This window comes from Anser cygnoides, chromosome 2 (genome assembly GCF_040182565.1).
Source record: "Anser cygnoides isolate HZ-2024a breed goose chromosome 2, Taihu_goose_T2T_genome, whole genome shotgun sequence".
Classification (NCBI taxonomy): Eukaryota; Metazoa; Chordata; class Aves; order Anseriformes; family Anatidae; genus Anser; species Anser cygnoides.
In genome coordinates this window covers 14,572,751-14,584,947 of record NC_089874.1, presented here as the reverse complement: position 1 = coordinate 14,584,947, position 12,197 = coordinate 14,572,751, and the positions used below count along the sequence as shown (strand labels likewise).

The 12,197-nt window shown below is 40.7% G+C and overlaps 1 protein-coding gene across 3 annotated transcripts in view; it reads left to right on the top strand.

Annotated features, from left to right (window-relative positions):
- The window catches only part of CCNY (cyclin Y), a 126,838-nt gene that overhangs the window by 80,480 nt on the left and 34,161 nt on the right, over positions 1–12,197 (top strand). For 2 of the 3 annotated variants that reach the window (XM_048076573.2, XM_048076574.2), the window contains exon 3: positions 2,656–2,690. The exons of the other annotated variant lie outside the window; for it this stretch is intronic. In XM_048076573.2, the coding sequence (XP_047932530.1) occupies positions 2,656–2,690 (35 nt within the window). The remainder of the gene's footprint in view (positions 1–2,655; positions 2,691–12,197) is intronic. 3 annotated transcript variants of the gene reach the window in all.

The window sequence follows — 12,197 nt, the reverse complement described above, 5'->3', positions numbered from 1 at the left end:
TGCATTCGTGCATCCTCACACATACATATATATGTGTGTGTGTGTGTTTCCTCACTCCCTTTTATTTCAGGGTATGTTTTCCTATGATAGCAAAATTTCAATAATAACAAAAGAAAATGCCTGCAGAAATGAGAAATGAAGGAAAATAAGAAAATTTGGCAGTATCTCAGTCTCCACTTGAAGAATTTCATTCCGACTTTCAAGTTTTAAAATATTAGAAAGAAAATACAAGCTTTTTTCATGAAATTGTTTAAACTGTGACTCTAAATCTGTTCAGCATCATTTCTTCCAAAACCCATCACTGAAAGTCAAAAGCCTGGAGTTGTAGTTAGGAGTTTATGCTGCGAAATTATGGTTAATTATAAAGCTACAGTCTGGTCTGCTGAAGACCACGTGAGCAGTGGAAAGCATCTCTAAATGCACCAAAGCCAAGTAACAGAGAATTACCTTTTTACAACAACAACTCTAGTGCAAGCCTGGCAGAAGTGTCTTCCTGCCTTTTTGCAACAGTTGTCTATCCTTTTTCTAAAGGGAGGGTTGTGATCACAAAAGAGAGCAGTTGTGACAAAATGGGTTTCTGCTCTGCCCTATTTCCCATCAGCGTATGTTCTGGAAAGAGTTGAGCCCTACGCCATGGCAGAATGGTCCAGAAGCACGAAAGCACAGCTGCCTTCTTGTAGTCCCTCACTGAACAATCCAGGCTAACTGAATTTCTGTTATGTGGGAAGAATAAGGGAAAGAAGGTCAAGGTGGTGCTCGGAAGAATGTGCAGCACAAGCAGTGTTTGAACAGGGAGAAGTGAGGGGTCTGTATAAATACAGTGATACATTCTTCTGGAGACAGGAAATAGCAATGGCAATGAGCTGTTAGAGATATTCTCGCTTTGGTAAATAGATAATTGCACTTTTATAGGGAATCGAATAATATAATGGGTACAAGAAAAAAATGTGGAAGATAAAGACTAAGGTAGGGGAAAAAAGGTGATTAAAAGTTGGGATTTGGAGTTCATATGCAGGCTGTGTTTATAGAATTTTGTCCATAATAATTCTGTATATGCTAAAATTGTGATTGTTGTCTGTTAACTGTGAAATTTTGAACACAGTTAAGTATCTAATAGCTGTTAATTTTCACCTATGTACTCTATGAGGTCTACATGCAGTTTATCAGAGATGTTTACTGCCTGTATATTGCAATATGCAATACTAGACAAACACTTGCTCTATTCTTAGAAGTGAGTACCTATCATCATTTTGCTGTTTCCCTGGAGGTTACTTATGTCCCTTGCTGGTTATAAATGCAGTGTATGGAACTTAAGTGTAGTGCAGTGTTTTAGCAGGATTTCAAGCAGTTTAACTATTTGCTAGACAATCTGAATTTTCGTGCTCCTCCTGTTTAATTCTGTTTCTTATACAATGTCCGTAATTGTGGATCTGAGCATGTACTAAGTGACATGGCTAACATCTTGTCATGTGTGATTCTCCTTTCTGCTCCCTGGGAGGAAAATTATGTAAGGATTTTTTCAAGTTTTTTCTTATTTTCTTTTCATTTTATGTCTGCATTAAACACAATTATTTCACAGTATCCACACATACAACCTTGTTTATGTGAGATTGCTTGCTTCTAAAAAATCACGAATAATGGCTTCTCATCCAACAGGGAATGGACAGGCTAGCCTGTCGTTGCGACATTGCTCTTATTTTGCTAAGTGCATTGGGTTGCATAGCTTTCAACTCATAGTGCACCCAAGTGCATTTAATCATCTACAGCATGAAACCATTATTACTTTAATCCTGCAGTTTGATTTACGTATTAGTTGCCTCCAGACTTGTATCCTAAATGCTGTGGTATTTTCACTGGAACAGAGCTCTATGGGTTCTCTATGGGGTGAGCTAATTGGGAAAGTGCTTAAAAAAAATTAAATAGAGTATATTTAATCAGCTGTGATAAGTATTTGCCTGACAATTAAGACTCTATACATCTGTCTCCCTTGTTGCTGCTGTTTACTTTGTGAATATTTTGGCTAATAACTGTGGCTTTGACTTGCAACCCTTGCTTGTGGTGACTAGTTCTTACCCACCAATGTAATACGCTTCCATTGTTATATCGACATGAGTAATAGTTTCAGGCTTGCACCTTACCCTTATAGAAGCCAGTGGTGTAATGCATCTGGTTTCAAGGCTCTTCAGTGGGAGTTAGTGCACAGTAAGCTACAATGAGAATTCTCTAACTTCATGGTGTAGCTGTTTAGGTGCTTTCATGGCTGCAAGGTAGTGTAGGCCGCTTTGCAGCAAGGTGCCTCGCACAAAGGCACCGGTGATGCCCACACAGATCTCTGGTGAAGGGTGGTGAAGGATCTGTTGCTAACCTGGACTGTAGCTTACTGCATATTAACTTCCCCACGCGGACCAACGCCTAGTGAAGTACCCAAAAGGATGAGAATTTTAATCCATCACCACACTAGTGAGCGTAAATGCCTTTGAACATACAGATACATGTTTTTCTCAATTTGATGTGTGTGTACTTGGTTAGTGCAAAAGCAATAACAATGTTACACGTAGATAGCCTCCTGTTCTTTATATTATGAATGGTTTATAAGAAGCTTAATCAGGAAAAATAGTCATGTAATATTTCTATCATATTTTGTGTTTTTTGCAGTGAGAGAAAAACGCAAGAGTCTCTATATAAACCACGTAAGTGAAAATGCCTCGCTATGCAGCTTTCTCCTTGTTGTCTATATTATACAGTAAATAAGAGTTTTCACACGTTATTTCCGTATTGGTGAGAGGGCGCTGGTGCTTCAAATGTCTGTTCTGCATCAGGATCCAGAAGTATAGGTGTCGCCTACTGAGCTAGCAGAATGGGTCTGTTGGTTTGAGGACAGTGTCATTCTTACAGCCAGTGTCCGTAGGTTAACTGCTACTTGGGATGAAGAGCAGCAAACATCAGTATGGCTATGAAAATTACTACCAAAAAATAATCAAAACTTTAAATTGCATTTGTATGTACGTTTGCTGTTGGCAGAAAGTCTGTAGCATTTCCTATTTACACAGAAGTCTTGAAATGCCTGACAGAGTTGATGCAATGTAAATGTGTATTTGTCATGTGGTACGTGCTGAGTACGAGGATGGGGTTTTGATACACTTCTGTACCCTGGGCATTTCTCAGTTCAGTCCTCTTCTGTTAGAATTGAATTCCCAGGGAAGCTGAGAGCAAGTCTCCTGTAGCCTGCTTTGGGTGCAGGATCAGGCTCTTTGCCACTGCTTGTACTACCAAAGCACCTGGAACCAGCGTGGGTCTCCAAAAGTTAAGCCTTGTTCTGGACTCATGCCCCAGTAAAATTGGGGAGGGAGAGAGCTGATTGTTTCTCAAATGGTGTTTGCCTTTAGGGTGAAATGGGGAAGAGTTCTCAAACTTCTCTCTATCTGGAAATGCAGTCCATTTCATGAATCATTTTTAAGCTGGTAAAGCTGCTGAAAGCAGCAGATTTGGATTATAGCCTCTACTCTCCCTCCCTTTGTGCTGGTGCTAATGTCTGTGCAGCTATGACTAAACTGGATTAGGGCATGCGTGCAGGTAGATTCAGCACAGCTAAAAGCGAAAATGGATTTTGTTCCTAAATGTGATTTACTTCAATGCTTGCACCTGCACAAAGGGAGGGTGGCACAGAGGCAGGAACGAGCAGCTGAGTAGGGTGAAAAAGCAGGACTGCTTCAGTTCTTAGCAGAACTGGTTTCTGACACTTCAAAAGCAAGCTGAGATTTTCATAGTTTCCCAAGAGTTAAGATTTTGAGAAAGTCATGGAATACCATGACGTTTATTCAATTGGTAGGGCTGGCTGCACCAGGTCAGCAGATGTTCTCTGTGCTTCCCAGCCTCTATTCCTCTGTAAAACAGTCTGATTGTTTGCAGTGCACGTGAGGGTAGTTTGCATTGCCGTTGTATTGTTACAAAATTGTAAAGTTAATACGCTGGGTCCCTGTAAAATTAATAACGTGAGCTTGGAGAGTTCAGAGCAAAAATAGGAATACACAGGCACTGCAAATCAAGGTATCAACAGAGTTTCTGTGTCAGGCCACCTCGCCGCATGGGTGAAATTCTCACGTGTCCCAGAATCTTTTCATGCCACGTGAAAGATGTGTTCTGCATCAGGCAGACTGGGAATGGATTCCTATGGCAGATCGAACAGAAATGGCTGTTACAAATTCTCCTGTAAGCACATTACTGCAAACCCTGGTAGAAAACATTTTTAGGCAGCACTGGACACTGGACTTGTTGCAGAAAGGAGAAGGATGATCATATCACTGAGGAGTTGTGCTCTTGGGGCTGGATGTAGCAGCTTGTGCAGTTGATACCCTAAGCAATATACCCTTTCCTATTTTCCTTTTTTCAAGTATCATTTAGAGTGTTAGCTAAGGATGCAGAGATGTAAACTTTCCTCAGTCTGGTTTACAACTAAAATCTGATTTCTTTGTACTTACAAAGTATCTCTTTTGAATTACAAATCTTAAAAAATAAAAATAAAAAAATAAAAAATAAAAACAACCTTATGATGCTCAGGTCCTTACTATAGTTTGATGTATGTGTCCTTACAAGTTAATTAAGTTTTTAGCCAATATTCAAAGATAATCTCAATATTTTCAACTGTGGCCCGTGATATACAAGTTAGTGAGATGTTCTGAGATATGGTTGACTTGAGCACACCTGTGAGTGTTCATTCAGCACCTCCTAAGAACTGGGTCTGCTACAGTTGATGCAGAAGCTGGTGATCGTTTTTGAAGTGGTTGCTGTGGCCTTCTCTACATGAGGTCTTAGCAGAAGTGGTTTGTAGACTGCAGGGAGCTGTTGTAATTTCCCTAGACTGCCTTGTTTGAAGAAATGCGAGGAAATAGTTAGATTTAACAGTTGTATGTGATAAATCTTGGGTAGTATTTATGTGGTAAGTGAATTTACAGTATGGTCTCTTGGTTGATCATTTCTTTTTTACCACTTTTCATTGTGTGCTAGGTGCATTTCTAACAGGAGCTATTGCTACTCATCTCTTTCCTTGTTGGTGCTCAGTCCCCACATCTGCTCTGAAGGAATCAAGCCAGAGACATAAATTTTGGAGTGTTGTTTTCTCTTTCTTTTATGAGAACTCCTCACCATCATGCAGCACTCTTCACTTTTGTGTTTTTCCATAACGTCATCTTTTTTTTTTTCTTTTGTAAGTCTGCATGTACTTATTCTCCTTTTGTATCAAATGATCAGGAATGTTTTTATAACACTTCTATTTTTTTTTATCTTTTTGTGAAATATTACTTATTTTGCAGGAAGAGTTGAACATCTCCCAGCTAATCAATGTGGTTAGCAAGAGAAGTATGAAGAAATGTTGTGCTTTTTCTTTTTTTTAACTGCTTGTCTAGGCCTGTGTAATAACAGATGAGAATAGTAACTTACACAAATACAGTTTTAATTTGTTACCCAGGAAAAATAGGAAATAAATTAAAGTTGACTCTCTGATCATATGTAACAATTTGTGGCAGTTTCTGGAATAATTTTCTGGAAGCTTAGAGGAATGTCTATCAAATAGTTTATTTTGCTCTTATTTTCCTGTTATGGTTTTCATTTAAAAATTCACTTTCTCGGTATGATCTCAAGCCATTGTTCTTTTCCTTTCTTGCTCGCTTTTGTCTGTAGAATATTTTCATTGGCTGGATGGTTTCCTTTTATCCCCAAATCCAAACAGGGGGCTCCTGCTTTGATTTATTGTGCTTTGTCAGGGGCCGGCAGTTGCCAAGCTTCAGACTCACCTTGTCAGTAGGTGTGATGGAAGAAGCCGGCGGCCGTTCTTTTTTGGGTGGGGAAGGCGAGGGGCAAGGGGTGAAAGCGGGGATGACAGGGTGCCGTGGAGAAGCCGTCAGCTCTCGCTCTTCCCACAGAACCCAGGGAGGTGACAGCCTTAGGGTGGCGTTGAAACCTTTGCACAGCTGCAGCGCTCGTCTTCGTAGGGGGCTGGAAGTGTGTGGCTAAGCGAGGGAGTCGCCTGCCTACCTGCAGGGTATCTGGTGTGCTCGCTTTCTTCCTGCCTATTTTAATTTCTGAGCAGTTGCAGCCGATTGCTTTCCTTTCTCACTGAGCTGGCAGTTGTTTTTTGTTATGCCTTGAATGCTTCTTCAGTGTGCGCTTGTCTTTTCTTTTAATCTGCTTAGTCAAGCTGCTGAGGGGGATAAAGATGCAGACTGAGATAGAGACATTTCCTTCTTCAGTGACGAGAGATTGCATCAGTGCCTCTGCCTGTACCGGGAGAGCAAACAGGAAGATATGTTCTATGTTTTCAGGGGGAGGGTGGAGAAAGAGTGGATTCTTATTATTACCTGAAGTAGCTAGTTTTTTGTTCTGGATGGATTTTTGTTATTATCATTATTATCATTATTTTTTCCTCCAGGAGAAAGGAGCAGGGCAGGGGAAGGGAACGTTGTTCTTTGTCAAGTTTCTGCTATAAATTTTCCCCTTCAGACAGGATGAAAATCTTTTTTTCCCAAAGAATTTTCTTCTCCTTGACAATAGAGGCTTTTAAAGCCTATTCCATGCTTGTGAACAGTAATATCCAGTAAAAATAAGGGATATTTTTTGCAGATTAGACTATTTCTGGGAAAAGGGAAATATTTCTCTTGAGCGCTGTTTTTTTGGATTCTGAAGACTCTTCTTCAGCCTTGTACAACAGCTTCCTTTCAGCAGCATTTTGTTTAGGGATCTGGAAGTGGCTTCCACTATCTGCAGACCTGGGAACTGGGCAGTCAGATTCCAGCAGACGAATACCATCTTATCATTCCAAGAAGAGAAATGAACATCTGTATGTAGACCAAAGCTTTTTTCAGCAGCCTGGGGAGAAGTTTCTGGGCATCGTGAATGCCAGAAACCCAGTCCCTGTAAGCGATCCTCTTGTGATTCACATCAGGGGAGGCTTCTTCCCACTGGCAGCCCTGCTGATGGGGACTTGCAGAGAACGGAGGGGCCCTTTTGTGTGTGTTGTGTGGCACAAGAAATTTCTGTGAGCGTTTTAGCATGCTTGAAATGACATACGGTATTTACTCCTCTGTAGCCCCCAAATTTTCCTGTCAGAGTGGATAAAGAGGCTGTTCTGCTTCCCTGTTGTGAAACTGCTAGGCATATGACTGGTAATCAAATACTTTCAGCTAGTGATTATGAGAGTAAATATGGTACATGCTGAAGTGGGGGAACATAGCATGAAAACTACTTGAATCCATGAAAAATGCAAAGCAAAATATAAAACATGAGATGTTTTTGTTAGGTGGACTGCCTCAGGCTGCCTATTGTAAGAGTTTATAATTGCTGTCCAAATTCTTTAAGGTATTTTAATTAACATTCCTTACTCAAAGAGAAGAACAAGATAAACTAGAAGATAGATTAAAGGCTTCTCGGGTGCTCTTGTAGCTCTCCTAGAGATTGCTTAATCTGGTTTTTGCTCCTCTCCACTGCAAGATCACAAAAAATACAGGTCTGGAGTGGCCTTTATAGTCCATCTGGCCCATCTGGCAGGTTCCCTATACCAATGCCATTCCTAACAAACGCTGTTTAAGATGCATTTTCAGGCTTCCTAGTAGAAGTCAGAATCAACAGGTTCTCTTTGATGCCTTAGCTGAACTTATATGCCTTTCCTAACATTTTTCATCCCCTTCCTTCTTTTCCTGTCCTCTAAAGTGAAGACTTTTTAACCTCTCCTATCAGCCTCGATGCAACGTTATATGAAGTGACAAACTTTTGTAGGGGTAGAAGCAAAGATAACTTTTAAGGTGGAATGAAAGTAGATGGGAGAATTCTTTTGCAAGATTACTGTGTAATAGTTGCTGTGCTGGGAGCCTGGTAAAGTCTCTCTGGTCAAATTGCACAACACTGGCAATTACATGCTATGTAAACATAAGCCTTCGAGCTGCTTTTAGTGTTCCAAGAAGTATTTAATCTCTTCAGGTTTGTAAAGCAAGGTGCTTTATCAGTGGTTTAGTGGGGTCTGTGTGTGCTACAGAAGGGTTTGCCAATGGTTGATGAGCCCTCTTGGAGCTCGGTGGTACCCTAACACAGTTTTCTGTAGTTGACGTGAGGAAGGACAAGCTTTGAGAGCTCAAGAAACCTGCAAGTACAGATCTAGTCTAAGGTATCAGTTCTGAATGTTATCAAAACGTTGGTGAGACCGATCAGCTGAGAACAAGGCTGAATCCTGTCACAGATTGGTAAGATACAACAGGTATTGCTTCAGAGTGGTTGAACTGGTCTTTTTTTTTTTATTATTATTGTAGATGTTGACAGAGAAGTGTAAGCATATGATGGTGCGGTTTCCTGTAGCTTTTGTTCAGGTGAATATACCCCTCTCTAGCCACTAGATATAGATAATTGTGCTGTAGTGTACAGTTATGCAAGATGAAAATAAATGCAGAATTTTTGCAGAGCAGTGCAGAGAACTGTCTTGCAGGGCTTGCTTGATTTTTGGAAAGCACTTTGTTGACCTGTAAGATCATGTTGCTTCTGTGAATAATCTTGTCAGTACTAAATCATGTCCTGAAGCAATAAAAGATCCCAAGTTAGGAATCTCCCTTTTCCAAGTTAGAAGCAGCCCTGCTTACTGCTGTAATTTGGCTTTACGTGTACTTTTACATGCCAGTTTTGCCTAGTAGCATTTTGGCCAGTCTCCGTTGCACTGAAGCTAATGGACATAACTCCACAGATGGGTGCAAGCCAGCTGCAATTTTTCCATGGGTGAGATACTGCTTAATAATACCTTCTAAAATCATGCAGTAACTTACACCTGGTGTGATGGACGAAGAGACAGCACCATTATGATTTAAGACAGAAGCCGTAAATTATCTTTTGATGGACAAGTGGAAAAGAGCACTGGAAGAGACAAACTCCTCTGCCAGACGGGAAGCCGACTTGCTCAAGGCCAGCTCTGGTATAAAAGCTGGATGGCTTCATTAGGGGAGTGCTGTGCCCCAGTGAGCAAATCCTGCTGAGCGTCAGGGCAGAGCGCCCCACGAGGGCTGCTAAAGCGCATCCAGCACCGAGCTGGCCTCTATCAATTCTGGTCAACTCTGTGTATGCGTTTTGGTCAGTGGGCACCTCTCTGTTATATGTTTCTGCCCAAGGACACCCTGAAATGTCTGTTACCAAAACAAGTAGTAACACTTCCCCTGTCCCTGCAAATTCAAGTTTAATCTCTGAATGATTTGAAAATGGAGCCTGAGAGACAGTCATCGTTTAGTATATAGTCAGCCTGAATTAGTTAGGAATGTCTTGTGATTTCCGTCTTAGCAGGAACATAGAAACACTTCAGCAGAGCTTGTATGGTTTTGACTCGTTTTCTCTGCCTTTTTGCTAAGAAAAGTCAAAAATCAGGCAAACTAAGCCATAGCATTACTGATGAGATGCAGTTTATGTAAGATTCAAGTAAAGCACATTGTTCAAACAAACAAAATCAAAAACATGACTTGGAAAGTTGGAAAGTTCTAGGATGAAGCTGGGAAAAGAAATAAAGCAGTGATGTTTCCTTAGTACTAGCTGTGCACAAGGGCCAAACTGCTGTTTTTTAGAGCTGGAAACACCTGCTGCAAGTGGAAGTACCTTGGATCTTGATCTCCTAGAGCTTGTTCTGTAACACGTGTAAAAACCTAGCAAGTTAAACAGCAGTTTTTTCCATTATAGATCTTTTTCTGTAAAGAAAGAAACTTCACAATTTAAAAGCTATTACGTTATCATTGTAACCTATATTGTCAGCATTTCTTAATGATCTTTGGTTGAAATGAGAAAAACAACTGCTCCTGGAGTAAAGACCTGCAAACCCTCACTTCCAAAAGAGATCACAAAATGATAGAAAATTGGTCCCGAATTCATCTCAAGAGATTGTTCAGTCTGATTTCTTGCCTCAGAGCAGAATCTTGCAGCTAAGCGACTCCTGCCGTGTTTGTTTTACCTCTTCTTTACAACGGTCACTGATGGGGATTCTGACACTGCTCAAGTTGCTCAAGCTAGAACTTAGCAATACCTGCCAGTCAAAAAGGATTTTTTAAAATTTTTTTTCCATTATGTCTCTTACCCTTTCTTGTCCAGTCTGAATTTTCCCTAGTTGATTATAAGCCTGCTCTTTCTCATGCCTTTATCAATGGTCATGGAGAACAATGTTCTCTTCTTTGTAACTCCTTTCAGTATGATGTAGGGCCATTGTTGTTTTGCTCTTAGAATAAACCTATTCTGTTTTCCTGTCTCTTCTTCTAAATCAAGTGTTTCAAAGCTCTGATTAATCTCGCTGTTCCCTCCTGTCGATTCATCTTTCATCATCAAACAAATTAATCTTTCTTGAAATACAGTGGTCAAAACTGGATGAAGTATTCCATCTGAGCCGAGTGAAAGGGTGCTCCATCCTGTTGCACACATGGTAGCACTATTTATAAATCCTGCATGATATTTTCCTTTGTTTTTTATAAAAGAGAATATTTGTTGTCATGTGATACGCTTGATCTGCTCATCCTTTCTTCATCTGATGAAAGCCTCAACGGTTTATATATAACAGCCTCAACAGCCATATTATATTTAGACAGATGGTTCTGCTCTAAAGCGTATAGCCTTGCATCTGTTCTTAATGGATTGCAGGGCTATACTTTGGTGCAGGCCACTGCTCACATTAGTCAAGATTGCTCGGGATTATAACCTTGTTTTCTAATACATGTGTAGTCCTCCAAGTTAATGCCATCTGTAAATTCAGGAAAGAATACTGCGAGTCTGTTATCAAAGTTATCGCTCGATATTTAATGCTGGGTAAGCGAGACCTCTGGGGATTCTCCCTCAGCCTTCCGATCTGAACATGATCCTTGGGTAAGCAGAGTACAGTTTTTCCAAGTAGTTTCTGCCTACCGTGCTATCCTTTTTTCACCTTTTGGGAATTTTATGCGAGGTGAAGTCAGAAGTCCTGCTGAAGTTAAAAAGCATGACATCTACTGAATCTCTGCTTGGGTACAAGATAATACCAGTGCAAGTTACGGTACATACAAAGTGAATCCCACGTCTTATCAATAGGGTGCTTTTAATTTGTAAATACTTGTAACAGCAGAGATTGTCAGTGCTCCACACGTGTCCCATGCTCACTGTAGTGCTTCTGTATGAAGGCTTACAACAGGAGCTACACCAGTCCTTTTTTTGCCGCTTGTCAGCCTTAATGACAGGACAGAACCTGAGAAGGATTAATGTTAGAGGGTTTGGCTAATTTTTTCAAAGGCTTTATATTCTGTCTCAGCTCTTCCATTTTTTTCTCTTGGATCCTCTCTGACCTTGCTAAATGGAAGATTTCTGTGGCCAGCCATGATGGGTTTGAAATGCGAAGGCATTAAGCTCCTGTTTGATTTGGGAGGACTAACTCCACTGAAATGGACCCAGAAGTGGGGTGTCTGTACAGGACAGTGCTGGATCCTGAGGTGATGCTCAGTAACATTATTATTCCTTTGCAAGAATGGAGAAGGTTCACCTGCAGCATTTGATGGAGGTTCAGAAAAGCTTACTTGCCTGGACTGTGCGACCATGGATTTCTTCCAGCTTAGTCAAGCTAGAATACGAAACTGGGGGTGTTTTCCAGTGATTTGGAAAAGGCAGGAAATGTTATCTGTCTTAACATATGGCTACGTAAGAGTAGAGGCTTGGAAGCTTAGAGTAGAAGCTGGGAATGTTGCTCTGTCGATGGGTTAGTTATCCACAGGGCCCAAGTGTGTGTGTATATCCAAGGGAGTAGGCTTACACTTGGCACCACTTTTCAGGCTGGGAGAGGTACCCCGTACTGCCAAGTCATTGCGAATGGAAAGCGAGGCATGAGACACCACATATTTTTCTGAGGTGTGAAAAGTTCTAAGCCTAACAACTGTGGGGAGTTCTGTGATGTGGTAGTTTCAGAAAAAAGCTGTGTGGCTTTAATTATCGACGTGCATCAAATATTCAAGTTCTGTTTGCATAAGAAAATTGAAATCTGACAGTGGTGTTGCTACAGAGTTGTTTTCTGTTTTTACTCATGCTTGCTTCAAATGGGTCAAGTCTGTTTATCTTAAATTCTATCTCAACCTTTATAGCATAGATGTTTAATGTAGAATTAGAACTTTGCATGTGCTTTTTTTTATGATGTTGATATATCTGTACCTCTCTCCCTTCCAGACCACTAAACAGTCTCA